The sequence below is a fragment of the Salvelinus namaycush genome, chromosome 4 (genome assembly GCF_016432855.1).
Source record: "Salvelinus namaycush isolate Seneca chromosome 4, SaNama_1.0, whole genome shotgun sequence".
In the NCBI taxonomy this organism is placed as follows: domain Eukaryota; kingdom Metazoa; phylum Chordata; class Actinopteri; order Salmoniformes; family Salmonidae; genus Salvelinus; species Salvelinus namaycush.
The window spans coordinates 60,235,584-60,260,285 of record NC_052310.1 but is presented as its reverse complement, the minus strand read 5'-3'; the positions used below and the strand labels follow the sequence as shown (position 1 = coordinate 60,260,285).

The 24,702-nt window shown below is 43.5% G+C and overlaps 1 protein-coding gene across 1 annotated transcript in view; it reads left to right on the top strand.

The window, feature by feature from the left end:
• Positions 1 to 1,412: 1,412 nt before the first annotated feature.
• Positions 1,413 to 24,702, top strand: part of LOC120045675 (neuroendocrine convertase 2-like) — a 94,312-nt gene continuing 71,022 nt past the window's right edge. Inside the window, exons 1-2 of the mRNA XM_038990613.1 lie at positions 1,413 to 1,598; positions 9,530 to 9,634. Coding sequence (XP_038846541.1) covers positions 1,413 to 1,598; positions 9,530 to 9,634 — 291 coding nt within the window. The remainder of the gene's footprint in view (positions 1,599 to 9,529; positions 9,635 to 24,702) is intronic.

Here is a 24,702-nt window from a genome sequence, read left to right as displayed (position 1 = left end):
TCACCTTTTATAAAGCAGTGGAGGGTGTAATAGATCTACAGCATGTTGTGTACAACACAGCTCTGGAATAATATTAAAGATATAGTGAAAAAGATTGCTTTGACTGTTGTTTTGAGGCTCCTCACATCATCTCCATTCTCCTGTTGATTACAGTGCAAAGCCAAAGGAGCACCATTGTCTGATCTCCCATGGTTATAAAGAGTCAGGGACCTGCAAAGATCTGCTCTATTGATGGGTAGATCACAATGGTGCCAGACACAATCCTTGCAAGAACACGTAATGAAAACAACCAAATGTTCATAGCTGCTTGTGTGAAAAGACAAGGTTTATGCGACATGGTTTTGTGTTATAGACTCAAAGACCTGTATCCTGGTTTGCTTTGGGTACCTCCAACCAATGCCCCCTTTAGAGACCTGAATGGCATTTTCTGGTTCATTTCACACAGAAGAAGATAGCCTCAGACCCATCACACAGCAAGCAGAGAAAAAGAAAAAATATCATGTCTGTATCTGGGAGCCCAATCCCAAACACACATTCACAAATTCTCTCCACACACATTTGCACCACAATATTTAGAAACAACTTGGGTATCAGATTGGCTCAATGTAAAACTCCCAAATTTGATTCTATTTTTTCTTTGTTTCTTTTTGCTTCTCAACACAGTCTTCTCTGTTACAGTATAATAGTTTCTGTGAACCAGCTGCCCACATAGAGACTACAGCATTCAAGTATAGGCTACAGTCTATATCTTTGTGCATGAAATAAATAATTGAGGCACCACTTTTTCTATGCCCAACGCTACAAAGTCTACAGCATATATAGCCAATGTTTATGCCTGATGCTGTAATTGGACACGTGTATTTTTCTGCACACCACAAAGTCTAATAACACAAGAAATCATACACAACGTTATTTGAGGAGCACAATATAGGCCTAGATGCTGTAGGTGTTTCTATTCAGGACTTTCCTTGTCTGCCGCGCTAGAGTGCTTAGCACAATTTCTGACCAGAGAAGGAATTCTCCAGGGTCCTGAAAGTGTCCTCTTGCGCTCGAAAGTGCGAACATTCCTCTCTTCCAAAACGCACCAGAGCGGAGATAGAGAGGAGGGAGACACACCCGCCGGAGCCGATTGGTGGAACGTCACGAATAGAGCACCCGAACAGAGGGGCTGATAAATGATAGATGAAGGAGGAGAGAAAGCTGAGGATGCAGGTTTGGTCCCAAACACAATCATCCATCGAATCGTCTCGTAGCATCGCCCACGTCAAAGAGACGCTAAAACCTGAAGGACGGTCCCACTTCCACTAGCCCTCCGCTGCGGAGGAGATGTATTCCCAAAGGGACTAATTCATACGTCTCTTCAAAGGAGCACACAGACTTCACTTCGACAGGCACCTTGATACAAGCTAGAAATGATGATTGGATCTCTCAGATATGGGACAGCAGTTGTATTGATATTACTCAAAGCACTGTTTCTTGCGACACACGCCACAGAGGATAGGATCTTTACAAATCATCTCTTGGTTCAGTTGCATGAAGGTGCACATGATGAAGCGCACCAACTTGCAACAGAGCACGGGTTTCATAGTGCCCGGAAGGTAAGAAATGTTAGGCTACAATGTTGCAGAAAATGTGCATAATGTAGGCTAATGATGGGTTGTCGATTCGATATTCCCATCAAGCCAATAATTTGCATTGATGAACATGTCCAGTGTTTTTGTCACTCAACTCCACTTAAAAAAATGCTAACGTTTATTTATTTATTTATATTGCATAGAATATAAAAAAAATCCTATTTTGGCTATGATTTTACCAAGATAAATACTTGTTATGACTTCAGTTAAAACATTTAAATATATAGCCTATTATTTGAAATATGCCTTTGCCTATTTGTTTTGTTTTTCAGATGACCATCAATTAAGTTGATCTGTATAATTTATTTTGTTACATAATATCTAGGCCTATGTCGCCTTAGGCTACATTAACATAAATATAAAATCAGCCTTCATTTCTGCTAAATTCGAACATTTTGCCAATCTATTTTATGTCCCCCAGTAATTTTGGAAATTAGAAATGTGGGGTGAATAGATTATATGAATTAAGGCAGGCTAATAGCACAGTGTTAAAATCAAATGCTTTGTACAACAAAACTAGTGGCAACTGAGCTGCCACAAATTTGAAGGAGACGAAACCTTAACTTTACTGGAGTATTGAAACACATCATCCTGAGATGTTTTGAAACATTACATGGTGTGTTGTAACACCACAAAATCAACTATTGTGCAACATCTTCCCAGGGACTGGGAGAACTAACAGAAAAGATTGATATCAATATTTTTGTGTTTCTAGTCCTGTTTAGTGCAGAATTGGATAATTTCTCTTTTGGTGTCCTTTCCTCTCTCTCAAGCTTCTAAACACCATTATGACATTTTGAATCATGTCCAGTGCAGAATTATATCCCCTTTTCTGAAATGTCTTTATGTTTAACATTGTTTTATGTATTTGATCATTTGCCATTATATACCGTTTGGCAGGCATTGTCAAGCACAGTGTTCAAGCCACCAGCAGTAACTTGAGGTTGAACTGCAAGAATGGAAGATTCTGCACTTGTCTCTTCCGTTGACAATCATGAATGTGGGAATGGATGCTGTAACCTAGCGGTTAAAAGCATTGGGACAGGGACCGAAAGGTAACCGAAAGTATTGGGACAGGGACCGAAAAGTAACCGAAAGTCACCTTTGGCCTGATGGTGAAATCCCTGAGCGATGTCCTTCCTCTCCGGCAATTGAGATAGGAAGGACGCCTGTATATTTGTAGTGGATGGGTGTATTGATACACCATCCAAAGTGTATTTAATAACTTCACCATGCTCAAAGGAATATTCAATGTCTGCATTTTTATTTTTACCCATATATCAATAGGTGCCCTTCTTTGCGAGACATTGGAAAACCTCCTTGGTCTATGTGATTGAATCTGTGTTTGAAACTCACTGCTCAACTGAGGAACCTTACAGATAATTCTATGTATGGGGTACAGAGATGAGGTAGTCATTACAAAATCATGGAATGAATCCTTGCAACTTACAGTTTGACTTGTTTAGCAAATATTTACTTCTGAACTTATTTAGGCTTGCCCGAACAAAGGGGTTGAATACTTATTGACTCAAGACATTTCTAAAAACCTAATTCCACTTTGACATTATGGGGTGTTGTGTGTAGGCCAGTGACAAAATCTAAATGTAATCAATTTTATATTCAGGCTGTAACACAACAAAATGTGGAAAAATGCAAGAGGTGTGAATACTTTCTGAAGGCACTGTATACTTCATGCTCTATATTCAAGATTAATTAACTGAATTCTCAATGTAGAAAATTGACACCATTTTATCAGAAATCAACAGATTGCTTTCTCTTCAGATGTGGCAGTTGATCACCCATCTATTTATCCAACCACTTATTAAACATCCCTGTGAATGCAGGCCTTGTCTGAAGAGGGAAAATTATCCCCCTGACTGTACTGCCTTGTCAAATGTCAGAGTAAGAGTGCAGTGCAATTAGCTGGAGAGCAAGGCACTGAGGCGTAGCCTAGAAATCGAGGGTATTGTGCTGTTGTGAATTAAGATGTTCACCTCAGCATTCAAATAACGGCATGCCACTCTTGGCTACTCATGATTTGATGTTTAATTTGACATGGATAATTAGATACTGAATGCGGTTTGTTTTGACTGAGGTTTAATGGCAGCATCTCTGACTTGTACTATAGACACTATCATACAGTAGGCTACCCTCATCCATCCACTCCTTCACTGCTTCACACATACACCGCCTCTTTCAATGATCTCTTATTCATGCTTAATTAATTTAGCAAGCATGGAAACACATACTGGTGCATATACTTCAAAACAAAAATACAATGCATGCACGCACAAACACGCACACACGCACACACACACACAAACACCTCCGCATTAAGCCAATTCCCTAATGTATACTTTAAACAAGATGGTGCCGACAGACACGGTCACCCTGTTTCAAGCTACTAACTTTGCAGTATGTTGTTTTTTTCAGTGTTATTTCTTACATTATTTGCTCAGAACGTTTCTTGTATTAATACCTACAGCCGGAAATAACTTTTGAATATTAGATCCGCAGTCACTCACCAGAATCTTGAGCAGAAATTCGACTTCCCTGACCTGGATCCTTTGTGTAGCTCTATTCATTCCGGGGGCTGCACCAAAATGGTGACGTCAGAGTAGAGGTAGAAAGAGTGGGGCCCTATTCAGACTCAGACGGCGTGCATACCATCCACCGCTTCCAAGTATATTACTCGCTAATGTTCAGTCCCTGAACAATAATGTAGATGAGCTCAGGGCGAGGATCTCCTTACAGAGACTCACTCAAAACGGAACTGGTCAGATGACGCGGATGCTACACTACAGGACTGTTTTGCTAGGATTCATCCGGGATTCATCCAATGGCATACACCACCTCAGTCATTGGCTTCATCAATAAGTGCATTGACAACATCTTCCCCACAGTGACTGTATGTACATATCCCAACCAGAAGCCATGGATTACAGGCAACATCCGCATCAAGCTAAAGGCTAGAGCTACCGCTTTCAAGGAGCGGGAGACTAATCTGAACGCTTATAAGAAATCCCGCTATGCCCTCAGACGAACCATCAAACAAGCAAAAATGTATTGTGTGTAGATTGATGAAGAAAATCATTGATTTAATACATTTTAGAATAAGGCTGTAACGTAACCAAATGTGGAAAAAGTGAAGTGGTCTGAACACTTTCCGAATGCACCGTATTTGGCAAGGACTCCAGACAATCACGGATTACAGACGGAAAGCCAGCCATGTCGAGGACACCAACGCCTCGCTCCCGGATAAGATAAACAACTTCTTCACACGCTTCGAGGAAAACATAGAGCCGCCGATGCTTTCCCCGACACTCATGAGGACTGTGTGCCTTCGTTCTCCGTGGCCGACGTGAGTAAGTCATTTAAGCGTGTTAACCCTCGCAAGGCTGTCGGCACAGACAGCATCCCAAGCCACGTCCTCAGAGCACATGCAGACCAGCTGGCTGGAGTGTTTATGTACATTTTCAATCTCTCCATATCCCAGTCTGATGTACCGACTTGCTTCAAGATTTCCACCATTGTTCCTGTACCCAAGAAAGCAAAGGTAACTGAACTAAATGACTATCGCCCTGTAGCACTCAGTTCTGTCATCAAGAAGTGCTTTGAGAGGCTAGTTATTAAGGCCCATTTCACCTCCACCTTATCCGACAACCTAGACCCACTACAATTTGCATATCGCCCCAACAGATCCATGGATGATCCAATCGCCATTGCACTGCACACTTCCCTATCCCACCTGGACAAGAGAAATACCTATGTAAGAATGCTGTTCATCGACTACAGCTTAACCTTCAACACCATAGTGCCCTCCAAGCTCATCACTAATCTCAGGGCCCTGGGTCTGAACCCCTCCCTATGCAACTGGGTCCTGGACCTCCTTACGACCCGACCCCAAGCGTTGAAGGTAGGCAACAACCCCTACGCCATGCTGATCCTCAACACGGGGGCCCCACAAGGGTGCATGCTCAGCCCCCTCCTGTATTCCCTGTTCACCCATGACTGCGTGGCAACTTACGTCACCAGCTCAATCATCAAGTTTGCTAAAGACACAACAGTGTCTGATCCCCAACAACGATGAGATAGCCTACAAGGAGGAGGTGAGAGCCCTGGAGGAGTGGTGCCAGGAAAATAACCTCTCCCTAAACATAAATGGAGGAGTTGATCGTGGACTACAGGAGACAGTAGAGGGAGCACGCTCTCCATCCACATAGACAAGGCCGCGGAGGAAATGATCAAAAGCTTCTAGTTCCTCGGTGTGCACATCACCGACAACCTGAAATGGTCCCTTCACACAGACAGCATGGTGAAGAAGGTGCAACAGCGCCTCTTAAAACTCAGGAAGCTGAAGAAATACGGCAAGACTGCTAAGACCATCACAAACTTCTACAGATGCACCATTGAGAGCATCCTGTCGGGCTGTATCACCGCTTGGTATAGATATTACACCGCCCGCAACCGCAGGGCTCTTCCAGAAGGTGGTGCGGTTCGCATCACCGGGGGCACACTGTCTGCCCTCTAGGATATTTACAGCACCCGGTGTCAAATGAAGGCCAAGAAAATATTCAAGGATCACAGACACCCAACCCATGGCCTGTTCACCCTGTTTACCATGTAGATGGCAAAGACAATACAGGTGCATCAAAGCTGGGCCCGAGAGACTGCAGTAACACCAGCAGAAGTTCTAAAGTGTTGAAAAGAAAACACTGATATGGTTTACTTGTTCATCTTATGTTTTTTTCTCACAGCGGGATTGAAATTAAGGGGGAGAAATGTTATATATATAAATAATTACATTGAATAGGTTATTTTACTTACCTGCAGTATAGTATGATTAATATTCATGTGTTCAAGGTTATTATTGGCAATGGCATTGGCCTTGACCATGACTTTTCCCCTTTGATGATGTCATCTCCCGGAGTTGTACCTGTTCAGTGTGACTCTACCACAGGTTGAGGGGGCTGTATCGCTTTGCTGTGTTTGTACCGTTTGTACAGTGGCTTGCGAAAGTATTCACCCCCATTGGCATTTTTACTATTTTTTTGCCTTACAACCTGGAATTAAAATAGATTTTTTGGGAGTTTGTATAATTTGACTTACACAACACTTTGAAGATGCAAAATATTTTTTTATTGAGAAACAAACAAGAAATTAGACAAAAAAAACAGAAAACTTGAGCATTCTTCAAGGCAAAACTGCTCCAGCTCATTCACGTTGGATGGGTTACACTGGTGTACAGCAATCTTTAAGTCATACCACAGATTCTCAATTCGATTGAGGTCTGGACTTTGACTAGCCCATTCCAATACATTTAAATGTTTCCTCTTAAACCATTCGAGTGTTGCTTTAGCAGTATGCTTAGGGTCATTGTCCTGCTGAAAGGTGAACCTCCATCCCAGTCTCAAATCTCTGGAAGACTGAAACAGGTTTCCCATAAAGAATTTCCCAGTATTTAGCACCATCCATCATTCCTTAAATTCTGACCAGTTTCCCAGTCCCTGTCGATGAAAAACATCCCCACAGCATGAGGCTGCCACCACCATGCTTCACTGTGGGGATGGTTTTCTCGGGGTGATGAGAGGTGTTGGGTTTGCGCCAGAAATAGCGTTTTCCTTGATGGCCAAAAAGCTTAATTTTAGTCTCATCTGACCAGAGTACCTTCTTCCATATGTTTGGGAAGTCTCCCACATGCCGTTTGGAGAACACCACACGTGTTTGCTTATTTTTTTCTGGCCACTCTTCTGTAAAGCCTAGCTCTGTGGAGTGTACGGCTTAAAGTGGTCCTATGGACAGATACTCCAATCTCCGCAGTGGAACTTTGCAGCTCCTTCAGGGTTATCTTTGGTCTCTTTGTTGCCTCTCTGATTAATGCCCTCCTTGCCTGGTCCATAAGTTTTGATGGGCGGCTCTCTCTTGGCAGGTTTGTTGTGGTGCCATATTCTTTCATTTTTTAAATAATGGATTTAATGGTGCTCTGTGGGATGTTCAAAGTTTCTGATATTTTTTTATAACCCAACCCTGATCTGTACTTCTCCACAACTTTGCCCCTGACCTGTTTGGAGAGCTCCTTGGTCTTCATGGTGCTGCTTGCTTGGTGGTGGCCCTTGCTTAGTGGTGTTGCAGACTCTGGGGCCTTTCAGAACAGGTGTATATATACTGAGATCATGTGACAGATCATGTGACAGTTAGATTGCACACAGGTGGACTTTATTTAACTAATTATGTGACTTCTGAAGGTAATTGGTTGCACCAGATCTTATTTAGGAGCTTCATAGCAAAGGGGAATACATGTGCACGCACCACTTTTCCGTTTTGTATTGTTTTGAATATTTTGAAACAAGTTATATTTTCCTTTTCACTTCACCAATTTAAACTATTTTGTGTATGTCCATTACATGAAATCCAAATAGAAATCTATTTAAATTACAGTTTGTAATGCAACAAAATAGAAAAAACTCCAAGGGGGATCAATACTTTTTGCAAGGCACTGTACATGGCTGTACACCTTTTATTTATTAGGTTGAAAGTAAAGGAAAGTAATATATAGAGTCATTGAACACTGGTCACTTTAATAATGTTTACATACTGTTTTACCCACGTTATATGTATATACTGTATTCTAGTCATGACTCATCTTATGTAACTAATGCTGTACACACCTATTCTATTGATATACTGTCCATACTGACTTTACACACCATTGCATGTTTATATTTAGGTCATTGCTCATTCTGATATTTGTTAATTAATCTTCATTTAAAAAAAGAACATCTGGATTATGTGTTTATTTGATTTATTATTGCTAGGCAATACTGCACTGTAGGAGCTAGAAACACAAGCATTTCACTTTACCTGCGATAACATCTGCAAATCTGTGTACACGACCAACAAACTTTGATTTGACTTGAATCACCAGCATTTACTGTAGCTAACATCCAGTGAAAAGGGAAGCCAGGATTTGTTCTTGAACATCCTCTCATATCGGCTATTTACGGCTAGTCTTACTGTACTGTACCATTGCAGTGAAGTCTGCTAATCAGACATTACCATAGCTCCATAAGCATACTGATTCCCATAGATCAGACTGGCACATCAGACTGGCCCATAAGAATGTGTTTCATTAAAAACAGTGACCCAGCCTTTATTACAGCATATGGAGGTATTTAATCTGACTAGGGAGCTTTAGGCATGGCTCATACCATGCATCTAGGTTCTTCCCTCAATGATTTTTTCTAGTTGATTCCAGCAGTGCACCCCACTGTCTTAAAATAGACCCTGTGTAGTGAGAATGTATTGATGCTGACCTTGTAGCTCTCTCTCTCTTTCATCTGCTCTCTATTCATTACCATAGCTCCATAAGCATACTGATTCCCATAGATCAGACTGGCACAGACTGGCCCATAAGAATGTGTTTCATTAAAAACAGTGACCCAGCCTTTATTACAGCATATGGAGGTATTTAATCTGACTAGGGAGCTTTAGGCATGGCTCATACCATGCATCTAGGTTCTTCCCTCAATGATTTTTTCTAGTTGATTCCAGCAGTGCACCCCACTGTCTTAAAATAGACCCTGTGTAGTGAGAATGTATTGATGCTGACCTTGTAGCTCTCTCTCTCTCTTTCATCTGCTCTCTATTCATTCTGTCACTCACACCATTACTTTCTGTTTATATATTTCTGTCTATTGCTTCATTTTTACTTTCTCACCTGTGTACTTCTCTCTCTATCACTCTCTCTGCCTCTGTCAACCCCTCTTTCTCATTCCCCCATTTGTCTTTCCATCCTGTCATCTCTTTACCTTCCTTCTCCCTCCACCAACTTCTCACTCCATCCCTCCCTCTCTCTTTCTCACCTTCTCTCACACCATTTTCTTTCTCTTTCCCAGCTTCCCTTTGGCGAGGGTCTTTTTCACTTCTACCCCCAGAACACCCATCAGAGGAGGAGCAAACGCAGCCTTCGCCACAGACAGCGCCTGGAGAAGGACCGCAGGGTAAGTCACACACACACACACACACACACACACACACACACACACAGGTTGCCATGGATATGTGCCCAGATCCCCCGCCAATGCAAAACAATGGTTAAAATTTGGGGCGAGCTCCTCAACGGACAAACTAGCCAAGAACAAGTGTTTTTATCAAAGGTATCGTCTTGTCTTGGCACACAATAGTATATTTTAAATCACTCATTCTTCTATGGTATGAATATACTGATTAGGAGAGGCTTGGGCTGTAATAAACTTATCAAGTTTGAAGGTAAGACCCAGGTGCAGACAGTGTCGAAGTAACAAAAGTTTATTAAATCGAACATTGGCAGGCAAAGGTACAGGACCGCAGGCAGGCTCAGAGTCAGGTCAGGAAGAAGTCAGTAATACAGAGTAGTGGGGCAAAGGTACAGGACGACACAGGCTCAAGGTCAGGGCAGGTAGAGGTCGATAATCCAGAGTAGTGGGGCAAAGGTACAGGACGGCAAGAAGGCTCAGGACAGGCAGAAATGTCAAAACCGGGCAAACTAGAAAACCAGGAACTATAGACAAGACAGGCGCAAGGGGGAAACCGCTGGTAGGTTTGATGAACAAAACGAACTGGCAACAGACAAACAGAGATCACAGCTATAAATACACAGGGGATAATGGGGAAGATGGGCGACACCTGGAGGGGGGTGGAGACAAGCACAAAGAAAGGTGAAACAGATCAGGGTGTGACACTTGTGTGTTTAGTGCTGAAGTCAGTTTGATTTCTTACAGTAGCATAGTCACTTAGCAACAGCATGTTATTCCATTCAACCTGTGCCACGATGAAAGTACTAATTCAGTTCTTAAAACCTCTTGAACGTTATTGCAAAATGTAGATTTCCGCCTAAACAGATATATATATTTTTTCATGAGATGTCCATAAACAATAACTAGAAATCGAGAGCATGGGATTATAAGGTTCTATCTTCAAAAATATGTTTCTGAGATAATTGGCTTTAATATTCCGAACCCTCATTGGTTTGGATGGTGTAAGTAATTTTTATTTTGTTTTCTTTTGAACTTAACAATATTAATTGGGGTATTTAGAGTACTATATAGGTAGAGAACATTGAACAGAACATTGAACAGAACAAGGCAGTGTCCACATCTACATTTTCACAAAAATGTAGATTTTATAGTCTCAAGATCTCGTAATGCTGCATTGTTCTAGAATGGTCTGGAACTCACCTTTCTGATAAAAATAGTTATACACTGTTGAGGTGTAATCACTTTCGCGGACATAAGCGCAAGTACCTACCGTAGTACAAATATTATGAAATTATGAAAAAGCATGGCGGGTGAATAGGGCTTGAAATGATGGAAATGAAATATAGTAACAATATAGTAACAATTCAATTATATAGTACTTACTATAATATTTCACTTTTCTTATAACTGTAAAATAAATATCATATTTAGTGACAGTACACATTTTGCCCCATTTCATATACAGTGCCTTCAGAAAGTATTTACACCCATTTACTTTTTCCACATTTTGTTGTGTGACAGCCTGCATTTTAAATGGATTAAATTGTCATTTTGTGCCACTGATCTACACACAATACCCCATAATGACAATTTGATCGCTTTTTTAAAACATTTTCAAAATTAATAAAAAATGAAAAGCTGAAATGTCTTCAGTCAATAAGTATTCAACCCCTTTGTTATTGTCACGGCCGTTTAAAGGAGTGGACCAAGGTGCAGCGCGATTGGAATACATATTTTAATTCAACAAAGAACACTTAACAAACTAACAATGAAACGCCAACGTAGTGCTCACAGGCAACTAAACATGGACAACTACCCACCAAACCAACATGGAAAATGGCAACCTAAATAGGTTCCCCAATCAGAGACAACGATAAACAGCTGTCTCTGATTGGGAACCCACTCAGGCCACCATAAACCTACAACCCCTAAACAATACAAATCTCCATAGATAACAAAAAACCCTAGACAAGACTAAAACCCCTAGACAATACAAAAACTAAATTAACCACCCTGTAACGGCAGTCTAGCTCTTCCTCCTCGGACGAGGAGAGGCGAGAAGGATCGGAGGACCAATGTGCAGCGTGGTAAGTTTCCATGATTTAATATACACGAAGACAAGACACTATACAAAATAACAAACGTACTAACCGTCACAGTCCCGTGTGGCACAAACACTGACACAGGAAACAACCACCCACAAAATCCCAACACAAAACAATCCACCTATATATGATTCTCAATCAGGGACAACGATTGACAGCTGCCTCTGATTGAGAACCATATTAGGCTGAACACAGAAACAGACAAACTAGACACACAACATAGAATGCCCACCCAGCTCACGTCCTGACCAACACTAAAACAAGCAAAACACATAAGAACTATGGTCAGGACATGACACACCCCTTGTCACACCCTGTAACGTTCGTCTTGTGGTGAATGAACGGACCAAGGCGCAGCAGGTGAGGAATACAAAGTAATTTATTGAATGAAAGACGAAAACACTGACAAAACACTAGAACAAACTACAAAACAATAAACGAAGGCAACAGACCTGAAACAAACGAACTTACATATAGACGAAGAACGCACGAACAGGAACAGACTACCTAAAACGAACGAACAAACGAAACAGTCCCATGTGGCAAACACAGACACAGGAACAATCACCCACAAACAAACAGTGAGAACAACCTACCTTAATATGGCTCTCAATCAGAGGAAACGACACACACCTGCCTCTAATTGAGAACCATACCAGGCAAACCATTAACCCAACATAGAAAACACATAACATAGACTACCCACCCCAACTCACGCCCTGACCAATAAAACACATACAAAACAACAGAAAACAGGTCAGGAACGTGACACACCCTGACCTAACCAAATAATAAAGAAAGCAAATATAACTAAAGTCAGGGTGTGACAGTTATGGCACGACTAAATAACTTCAAGAGTAAATATGTGTTTAACAAATCACATAATAAGTTGCATGGACCCATTCTGTGTTCAATATTTGTAAGGTCCCTCAATCGAGTTGTGATTCAACCACAAAGACCAGGGAGGATTTTCAATGCCTCGCAAAGAAAGGCACCTATTGGTAGATGAGAGATGCTCCATATCCCTGTGAGCATGGTGAAGTTATTTATTTGGCTTTGGATGGTGTATCAGTACACTCACTAAAAAGATACATGACTGCTTCCTAACTCAGTTTCCAGAGAGGAAGGAAACTGCTCATGGATTTAATCATGAGGCCAATGGTGATTTTAAAACAGTTACAGAGTTTAATGGTTGTGATACGAGATAACTGAAAACATCGTAGTTACCCCACAATAATAAACTAAATGACAGAGTGAAAAGAAGGAAGCTATATTCCAAAACATGCATCCTGTTTGCAACAAGGCACTTAAGTAATACTGAAAATATTGTGGCAAAGAAATTCACTTTTTGTCCTGAATACAAAGCTGCATCATGCTTAGGGCTGTTATGGTGACACTATTACTATCTTGACGGCAGTCAAATTCCAGGTGACCGTTTAGTCACGGTAATTAGGCTTCAAGCTCTGATGCTGCTTGTCAGTAGTAGTCTACCAAACTTGCTAACTGCCTGGTACTCCGCACTCTATTGTCGCTCTAATCACTCTGACAACAATGCAAATATTAGCGAAAATTGAATCAAACCCTTCATGAGAGCCCATGAGCTTGTTTCTATAGGTTATGCAATTGGGTGAGAAAACAGAGTGATGGCCTCTATTAAAAAGAGGATGATCCTATCAGCGTCCTACAGGCTAGGCCTACTATATATATTTCTCAACTTTCCTAATATTAAGCACATTGCTTCTCTTTTCAACAGGAGTATAGCCTATCTGGCTGGCATGTAAATGAATCACGTGAAAAGCATCCTCCATTCGCTATTTAAGTGCATAGATGACATGTCGTTTTTCCCGCTGCCCCTGTATTGTGACAGGTGCACGATAATGGTCTATTCTAAATCAAAACAAATTTCACACATATAATTTAGTATATGTAAAAACAAGATTCAAATAAGAATAGTGTGATGGGTGACAATATTAGCCTATCACTTGTGAATGATAAATTATCACTTGTGAATGATGCCCATTTTAAGGCAAACAGCACATTATTATTATTTTTGCGACTTTTTCAAATCATGTTTTATTTATTTTTTATTTAACCTTTATTTAAAATAAAGCACATTAATCTGCTTTACAAGGGGTGTAGAGCATAACTGGCATAAATACGCAGCCATACATTTCAAGTTTGGGAAAGATAATTTTCACCATAAAAATGCAACTTTATAATAAAAGCAATTCATGCATAATCACATTTGTGGTCACTTTTGAGAATGGTGTTATCAACATTTTAAGCTAAACATTCTCATTTGTTTCGTCAGGCTCATTACTTAAAAACATTTTTTTTTATGCTAGTGGTTGTATTAATTTGGGATCGATCGCATTCCACAACTATCCCAGACTATGTTTGGAATATTTATTTCTCCCACTGTCACGGCCGTTTAAAGGAGTGGACCAAGGCGCAGCGTGATTAGAATCCATTCCTCTATTTATTTAAACAAAGAACACTTTAACAAACTCACAAAACGTGAAGCCAACGTAGTGCTCACAGACAACGAAACAAGGACAACTACCCACAAAACCAACTTGGAAAATGGCAACCTAAATAGGCTCCCCAATCAGAGACAACGATAAACAGCTGTCTCTGATTGGGAACCCATCCAGGCCACCATCAACCTAATTACCCCTAGACAATACAAAATCCCCATAGATAACAAAAACCCTAGACAAGACGAAAACCCATAGACAATACAAAAACTAAACAAACCACCCTTGTCACATCCTGAACTAACCAAATAATAAAGAAACCAAATATAACTAAAGTCAGGGCGTGACAGTACCCCCCCCCCCCCCCCCCAAAGGTGCGGACTCCTGGCTGCAAACCTAAACCTATATGGGAGGGTCTGGGTGGGCATCTCCCCGCGGTGGTGGCTCTGGTGAGTGACGCAGACCCTGACCCTCGCCGCGGGCCCCGGGCAGGAGGGAGACTCTGGCAGCTCCGGGCAGGAGGGAGGCTCTGGCAGCTCCGGGCAGGAGGGAGGCTCTGGCAGCTCCGGGCAGGAGGGAGGCTCTGGCAGGTCCGGGCAGGAGGGAGGTTCTGGCAGCTCCGGGCAGGAGGGAGGCTCTGGCAGCTCCGGACTGGCGGCTCTGGCAGCTCCGGACTGGCGGGCGGCTCTGGCAGCTCCTGACTGGCGGGCGGCTCTGGCAGCTCCTGACTGGCGGGCGGCTCTGGCAGCTCCTGACTGGCGGGCGGCTCTGGCAGCTCCTGACTGGCGGGCGGCTCTGGCAGCTCCTGACTGGCGGGCGGCTCTGGCAGCTCCTGACTGGCGGGCGGCTCTGGCAGCTCCTGACTGGCGGGCGGCTCTGGCAGCTCCTGACTGGCGGGCGGCTTTGGCAGCTCCTGACTCACGGGCGGCTCTGGCAGCTCCTGACTGACGGGCGGCTCTGGCAGCTCCTGACAGACGGGCGGCTCTGGCAGCTCCTGACAGACGGGCGGCTCTGGCAGCTCCTGACAGACGGGCGGCTCTGGCAGCTCCTGACAGACGGGCGGCTCTGGCAGCTCCTGACAGATGGGCGGCTCTGGCAGCTCCTGACAGACGGGCGGCTCTGGCAGCTCCTGACAGACGGGCGGCTCTGGCAGCTCAGGACAGACGGGCGAACCTGGAGGGAGGAGACGGAGAGACAGCCTGGTGCGTGGGGCTGCCACCGGAGGCCTGGTACGTGGAGGAGGCACCAGATAGACCGGACTGTGGAGGCACACTGGAGGTCTCGAGCACCGAGCCTGCACAACCTTTCCTGGCTGGATACTCCCCGTAGCCCGGCCAGTGCGGCGAGGTGGAACAGACTGCACTGGGCTGTGCTGGCGAACCGGGGACACCGTGCATAGGGCTGGTGCCATATACCCCGGGCCGAGGAGAGGCACTGGAGACCAGATGCGCTGAGCCGGCTTCATAGCACCTGGCTCGATGCCCACTCTAGCCCGGCCGATACGAGGCGCTGCGATGTAACACACCGGGCTATGCCTGCGCACCGGGGACACCGTGCGCCTCACGGCATAACACGGTGCCTGCCCGGTCCACCTCTCTCCACGGTAAGCACGGGGGGTTGGCTCAGGTCTCCTACCTGACTTAGCCACCCCCCCCGTGTACCCCCTCCCAATAAATTCTTTGGGCTGCCTCTCGTCCCAGCCGCGCTGCCGTGCTGCCTCCTCATACCACTGCCTCTCAGTTTTGGCTGCCTCCAGCTCTTCCCGGGGGCGGCGATATTCCCCAGCCTGTGTCCAGGGTCCTTCTCCATCTAGAATCTCCTCCCATGTCCATGAGTCCAGATTGCACTGCTCCTGGTTCCCACGCTGCTTGGTCCTTTTTTGGTGGGTAGTTCTGTCACGGCCGTTTAAAGGAGTGGACCAAGGCGCAGCGTGATTAGAATCCATTCCTCTATTTATTTAAACGAAGAACACTTTAACAAACTCACAAAACAACAAAACGTGAAGCCAACGTAGTGCTCACAGGCAACTAAACAAGGACAACTACCCACAAAACCAACTTGGAAAAATGGCAATCTAAATAGGCTCCCCAATCAGAGACAACGATAAACAGCTGTCTCTGATTGGGAACCCATCCAGGCCACCATCAACCTAATTACCGCTAGACAATACAAAATCCCCATAGATAACAAAAACTCATAGACCAGACAAAAACTAAACAACCACCCTTGTCACACCCTGAACTAACCAAATAATAAAGAAACCAAATATAACTAAAGTCAGGGCGTGACACCCACAGAATAGAATACGTCAACTTTTGTACTATGGGGGATAGTAGATTGACATAGGCTAGTGCTTTTGCGGTTTGGTAGGCTTACTTGGCTGACGAAAAATACATTTGGACTGTCTTCACTTGTAGCCTGTGAGAAAGACCCGAACACGTGACGAAGAGCCATGTGAGTGAGAGGTGCTTCAGCAAGCAGCCGGGAAAAGGGAATTATAATTATTATTTTCAGCCCAAGGGTACAACGGTCGCTGGCCGCGAAAAGCATGGATTTTTTTATGTGGCATTACAGCCACGCAAAGGGGATGCAGCTGGGAAATTTGAGGCATTATCAAGTGCTTGTCAAATTGTGAATTAGAGACTGGTGAAGTGTGTACAGCCTGCACAAAAAATAGAGCAGTGCTCATGCCCTTCATGCAACTTATTTCAAATCATCATTAGAGCCGCATCATGCAGCCTTAGAGTGTATTCAAAATCAAAACATATAGCCCAACATTTTTATCACAACTAGTTGCACAAAGAACTCTAAATGAACTACCTCAAATTGTTTGGAGAAAAGATCCTTTATATTTTCAATTGTATTCTTCATACTATAAAATAATATTCTAAGTAAATCTTGTCTGCTAGTAAATGAACTAGTGTAGCCCACAGCCATATGGCATAGCCAGATCAGGGCCTAACATAAGGACAACTCAGAGTATGCTATTTTGTTCTTCTGAAATAGACTACATTTTCTTCATATTATGTTTCTTTAGACCTGTCTAAAATAAATAATGGATTTATTGTGATGCCTACATGGATTTATGAGACTTTTTAAAATGTAAATGTTCCAAAGAATTTTGAAAATAGAAATGGTCAAATATTGTATAATCCAGGTGTGCAAAGCTCTTAGAGACTTACCCAAAACGACTAACAGCTGTAATCGCTGCCAAAGGTGTTTCTAACATGCATTATCTCAGGGGGGTGAATACTTATCTAATCAAGATATATTAGTGTGATATTTCTCATAAAAAAATTGACATTACAGAGTATTTTGTGTAGATCGTTGACCAAAGATGACATTAAATCCATTTTAATCCCACTTTGTAACACAACTAAATTTGGAGGGGGTCAGGGGGCGAATTCTTTCTGAAGGCACTGTAACTGACGAGAGAGCATTATCTGCCAAGCCTCCTCAGAGCAATGCAGAGACAGACACCATTTGAATGTCTGCAGAGTCGTTACAACTTTATCTTCACACACAAAGCGATTACATCCCTCTGTGACCAAGCGAAAGTGGTTGTTTTTCAATTCTATGAAATTATTTAGTATTTTTTCATGTTGAGAGCTCTAAATCCAGCTGAGAATATCACAGCAAGATGAGAATATGATTGCTAGACTGCCCCCTTTCTTGTGCTATCTCCCAGGTTGGGCTCCGTCGAGCCGAGGGAGAGCAAATCGATTCATTGTATGGATAGGACAGAAAATACGACATGTCACTCCATATGCAAATGTGGGGTGTGAAACCTGACAGTTCAAGTCAGCTCCACTGACAGAGTGGTAACAAGAGCAGACCGATGGGGTTTTCTGGCACAATAAGGCACTGGACTCTACGATGTTCACAGAGCGCTTTGTACACACAAATGTCAGTCGGAACTGGTCCAGAACTGCTAGAAGTCCCCAATATATGGGACTTAACATCAAAGAGGTTTAACGTTAAATATTTCACTATCTAGCCAAGTTTATTCACATAGATATACTGTAAAGGTGAAAAAGGCATCGACAGACCCTGGTTACTGGCTTGAAAAGAATGCCTACAGCAAATAGGCACCTAAAGTAGGTTACACCAAGCACATAGAAATGTCCTCAAAACTGCTGCAGATTTTCTTCAGCGATTGAAAAGAAGAGCATAATATCAGTACTTCTTCATGAATGGGTTGCTTTTATCAGGATATGGAATGCAATTTCTGTGTTTAAGGGCGAAAGCAATTTTGTCGAAGATGCAATAGATGCAATAGCCTAACCACAATCATTATGATATATTATACACCGAGCAAGGCTATACAGAAAGGGTGCTCAAACTTTTGGGCTTGGTGGGCCAAAATCTAATCTAAGTGGTGGGCCACGAGCTAAACAAATAGACATCATTTATTTTTTTATTTTTTTTGGGGGGGGGGCAGGCTTTTTAGGGTATTGAAATAATAGCTTTTTCGAAAGTAATCACTACGCCAGCATGTCTGTGTCAATAACTGATTTCACCTGTATTCCTACACTTTTGACTTCAAAGTAACACTCAGCTTTGTTAAAAATACACTCAAGTAAAACTATTATATTCATCATAGTGATTCAGGAGTATAATATTCTCCACCAACATTAGACAACTATACAGAAATCCCTCAAATTGCTGAAATAAGTCAATTAAATCAATAATGAGAGAATAGTCAGATTAACTGATAACTAAAATAGCAGTGCAGATGACACTCTTTTGCTAAGTGCAGAGATGTTTTATAAGTAATGCATCTGTAGGGGACTTTTACTAATGCTACAGACTTTGTGGCACAGCAGAAAGTTCAGCTATGTGAGTAAATAATGTATGAAGATATGAATGTGAGCCACTCCAGATCACTAATCCGGCAAATGGACGTAAAACAGCACCAACACGAGCAGATCTACATCTGGGATGCTTTGTTTTAATCAGCTGTCTGCTTGACATGATCCTATGTGGTCCTGCAGTTATGGGTTTTAGATTTTTTGGGGTTCTGAAGTATTGGGAGAGGTTAGCTGCACACTGTTGCTGCCTCCATCTCCTTTGAAGTATTACTAGCTGGTTTTTCTGTTGTCTTTTGTATGTTTCTCCTAGCACAATGGATTGTATGACCCAGATAGAATCCCTTTCGATTACTTTGAAAGCAATTTTTTATTACTTTGAAAGCAACTGTCCTTTTTGTTACTCTTGTGTTATGAAAGACCACATTAGATTTTTTTTCAGGTCAAAGTCATTCATCTGAATTAGAAAACCAATACCCATGTCTGTGTAATTAAGTTGCATTCATGAGCCTCTGAAAATTAATTTAAACAGACATAAGGAGTCATCCTGATCTTCCAGCAAGCCAGCCCCCCCAAATATTTTTAAGTGGCTTGTTGACTTAAGTAGAGTATTGATTAGTAGTTTCTGGATTAGATGTTTTTCCATCTTTCCAATAGAAAAGGTTGGGGGTTGGCTAATGTGATTCTAGATCTGGTCAAGTGCAACTTTTCCCTCAAGTTAACTACAGGTCTGTGACACGTCTGCTTGTGTCTTCATTTTTACATGATCCCTCTTCCCTGTCCTTTCATATCATGGCATTCGTTCCACTAGGTGAATATGACCTTTCAATTATAATCCATTGGCCTACATTTCTGACCAAGAATGTAAAAGGTACTCTATCTTTGTACTTTATACCATCTTTGATATCACAAGACATTTAAAAAAAAATCTACTCCAGAGTAACATGTTTGAAGGGAATGAACCCATCTAAATGTGCTGTATCTTGGTGCTCTGAAATAGAGATGATTTAGAGAGAGAGAAAGGGAGGGAGCGATCGATAGAGAAATAAAGGAGTACAGCACAGCCCTTTGAAATTATGTCTGGGTTGGTGGCATTTCTAGCATGCAGCCGGAACAGGGAGCAGGCAGCAGGCGGAGAGCGGGTGGGGAGCGGAACAGGGAGCAGGCAGCAGGCGGAGAGCGGGTGGGGAGCGGAGAGGGTGGCGGGGCACAGGCTCCGTGTGATGATGTGAGTAGGTGATATGACACGCTGGGTCGAGGGCTGTCTCGAGGGAAACACCAGTGATGTAATGGAAACCACTGATGGATTGATGGAGGGATGGAGGAAGATAAAGGGAGGGAGAGAGGAAGATGGAGGGAGATAGGCAAATTGAAGGAGAAAGGGAGAGAGATGAAGGAAGATGGATGGTTACTTTACGCGTGGCTACATAAAATGGCTATACAGCACACATGAGTCTATTTTCCATCTATGCTGTTGGACAGTTTCCTGTATCTAAAGGAAACGGTATACACTATACAAAACATACAATGCGTCTCAGTCTGCAATCCTTTTGTGACAAAATGCTAAACCTTTTTTCTGTAACGTAGGATTGTCATGGGTCCATACTGAGTGCTATATCTGTTGCAGGTACTTAGGCAGTAAAATAAGAAATATGTTTTTTATGGGCTTGGTCCCTTTTAAAGACAACAATAAACTCAGCAAAAAAAAAACATCCTCTCTCTGTCAACTGCATTTATTTTCAGCAAACTTAACATGTGTAAATATTTGTTTGAACATAACAAGATTCAACAACTGAGACATAAACTGAACAAGTTCCACAGACATTCTCAATCCAAGATGGCGTAGCAACATAACAAGATTCAACAACTGAGACATAAACTGAACAAGTTCCACAGACATTCTCAATCCAAGATGGCGTAGCAGTCAGACGTCTATGTCTTTGTCCTGCCCTTGTATATATCTTTTTACATATTTTTCTTCGCATATCTTTTAAAAATATTTTCTTAAACCTCAACTTCTAAATACTCTCCTGCAACCCGTCTCACCCAATGTGGCGTGGATCTGCTTTTTTCTAAAGTATTTCTATTTACTTCGGATCTGGAATCCCTCAACTGAAGCTAGCCAACTAACTACCTACCAGCTATCAGTTAGCAAACCATTGCTAGCGGTCATCAGCTAACCTTTAGCTCGGAAAGCGCTCGCCAGTTCGAACAATGTGACTCAAACCAGAGCATAAAGGACCTATTTCTCTCCATATCCCCGGATTCCTATCGCAAACTCTGAACATTTTCATCTGGATCTTCGCAACTAGCTAACCGCAATCCTGGGTGACCATTCCTGGCTAGCGTTTCCATCCCGGAGCAAGCACCAATTAGCCTGAAGCTAGCCCGGCCAGGGCTCCTGTGCTACCACCGAAGCCCACTCCTGGGCTACAATATCCGGACCCCTTCTACTGCCGGTACGGGGCACGTAACCCTGCCGATCCTCTACGACTAGAATACCGACATAATCTGCCAGAGGACTCCAACAGGCCCCTCAGGCTGCTAGGCCTGCTAGCTACCTAGGTCTACCTGGAACCCTACTAATGGTCTACGACTGGTCTATCAACGTCACCGCACGAAGAGGCAAAAACAGACTTACCCCCATCGCGACGTCCCCCAAAGGCTAACTTACTAGCCCCGGTCTGCTAACTGCTAGCTTGCCTGCCCCGGTCTGCTAACTGCTAGCTTGCCTGCCCCGGTTTGCTAACTGCTAGCTTGCCTGCCCCGGTCTGCTAACTGCTAGCCCCTGCTAACTGCTTGCTTGCCTGCCCCGGTCTGCTAACTGCTAGCTTGCCAGCCCCGGTCTTCTAACTGCTAGCTTGTTTAGCCCCGGCCTACTAACTGTTAGCTTGTTAGCATCAGCCTGCTAGCATCAGACAAACTAGACACACAACATAGAATGCCCACCCAGCTCACGTCCTGACCAACACTAAAACAAGCAAAACACATAAGAACTATGGTCAGGACATGACACACCCCTTGTCACACCCTGTAACGTTCGTCTTGTGGTGAATGAACGGACCAAGGCGCAGCAGGTGAGGAATACATACTAATTTATTGAATGAAAGACGAAAACACTGACAAAACACTAGAACAAACTACAAAACAATAAACGAAGGCAACAGACCTGAAACAAACGAACTTACATATAGACGAAGAACGCACGAACAGGAACAGACTACCTAAAACGAACGAACAAACGAAACAGTCCCATGTGGCAGACACAGGAACAATCACCCACAAACAAACAGTGAGAACAACCTACCTTAATATGGCTCTCAATCAGAGGAAACAGTATGTTTTATATTCCAAAACATGCATCCTGTTTGCAACAAGGCACTTAAGTAATACTGAAAATATTGTGGCAAAGAAATTCACTTTTTGTCCTGAATACAAAGCTGCATCATGCTTAGGGCTGTTATGGTGACACTATTACTATCTTGACGGCAGTCAAATTCCAGGTGACCGTTTAGTCACGGTAATTAGGCTTCAAGCTCTGATGCTGTTTGTCAGTAGTAGCCTACCAAACTTGCTAACTGCCTGGTACTCCGCACTCTATTGTCGCTCTAATCACTCTGACAACAATGCAAATATTAGCGAAAATTGAATCAAACCCTTCATGAGAGCCCATGAGCTTGTTTCTATAGGTTATGCAATTGGGTGAGAAAACAGAGTGATGGCCTCTATTAAAAAGAGGATGATCCTATCAGCGTCCTACAGGCTAGGCCTACTATATATATTTCTCAACTTTCCTAATATTAAGCACATTGCTTCTCTTTTCAACAGGAGTATAGCCTATCTGGCTGGCATGTAAATGAATCACGTGAAAAGCATCCTCCATTCGCTATTTAAGTGCATAGATGACATGTCGTTTTTCCCGCTGCCCCTGTATTGTGACAGGTGCACGATAATGGTCTATTCTAAATCAAAACAAATTTCACACATATAATTTAGTATATGTAAAAACAAGATTCAAATAAGAATAGTGTGATGGGTGACAATATTAGCCTATCACTTGTGAATGATAAATTATCACTTGTGAATGATGCCCATTTTAAGGCAAACAGCACATTATTATTATTTTTGCGACTTTTTCAAATCATGTTTTATTTATTTTTTATTTAACCTTTATTTAAAATAAAGCACATTAATCTGCTTTACAAGGGGTGTAGAGCATAACTGGCATACATACGCAGCCATACATTTCAAGTTTGGGAAAGATAATTTTCACCATAAAAATGCAACTTTATAATAAAAGCAATTCATGCATAATCACATTTGTGGCCACTTTTGAGAATGGTGTTATCAACATTTTAAGCTAAACATTCTCATTTGTTTCGTCAGGCTCATTACTTAAAAACATTTTTTTTTATGCTAGTGGTTGTATTAATTTGGGATCGATCGCATTCCACAACTATCCCAGACTATGTTTGGAATATTTATTTCTCCCACTGTCACGGCCGTTTAAAGGAGTGGACCAAGGCGCAGCGTGATTAGAATCCATTCCTCTATTTATTTAAACAAAGAACACTTTAACAAACTCACAAAACGTGAAGCCAACGTAGTGCTCACAGACAACGAAACAAGGACAACTACCCACAAAACCAACTTGGAAAATGGCAACCTAAATAGGCTCCCCAATCAGAGACAACGATAAACAGCTGTCTCTGATTGGGAACCCATCCAGGCCACCATCAACCTAATTACCCCTAGACAATACAAAATCCCCATAGATAACAAAAACCCTAGACAAGACGAAAACCCATAGACAATACAAAAACTAAACAAACCACCCTTGTCACACCCTGAACTAACCAAATAATAAAGAAACCAAATATAACTAAAGTCAGGGCGTGACAGTACCCCCCCCCCCCCCCCAAAGGTGCGGACTCCTGGCTGCAAACCTAAACCTATATGGGAGGGTCTGGGTGGGCATCTCCCCGCGGTGGTGGCTCTGGTGAGTGACGCAGACCCTGACCCTCGCCGCGGGCCCCGGGCAGGAGGGAGACTCTGGCAGCTCCGGGCAGGAGGGAGGCTCTGGCAGCTCCGGGCAGGAGGGAGGCTCTGGCAGCTCCGGGCAGGAGGGAGGCTCTGGCAGCTCCGGGCAGGAGGGAGGCTCTGGCAGCTCCGGGCAGGAGGGAGGCTCTGGCAGCTCCGGACTGGCGGCTCTGGCAGCTCCTGACTGGCGGGCGGCTCTGGCAGCTCCTGACTGGCGGGCGGCTCTGGCAGCTCCTGACTGGCGGGCGGCTCTGGCAGCTCCTGACTGGCGGGCGGCTCTGGCAGCTCCTGACTGGCGGGCGGCTCTGGCAGCTCCTGACTGGCGGGCGGCTCTGGCAGCTCCTGACTGGCGGGCGGCTCTGGCAGCTCCTGACTCACGGGCGGCTCTGGCAGCTCCTGACTCACGGGCGGCTCTGGCAGCTCCTGACAGACGGGCGGCTCTGGCAGCTCCTGACAGACGGGCGGCTCTGGCAGCTCCTGACAGACGGGCGGCTCTGGCAGCTCCTGACAGACGGGCGGCTCTGGCAGCTCCTGACAGACGGGCGGCTCTGGCAGCTCCTGACAGATGGGCGGCTCTGGCAGCTCCTGACAGACGGGCGGCTCTGGCAGCTCCTGACAGACGG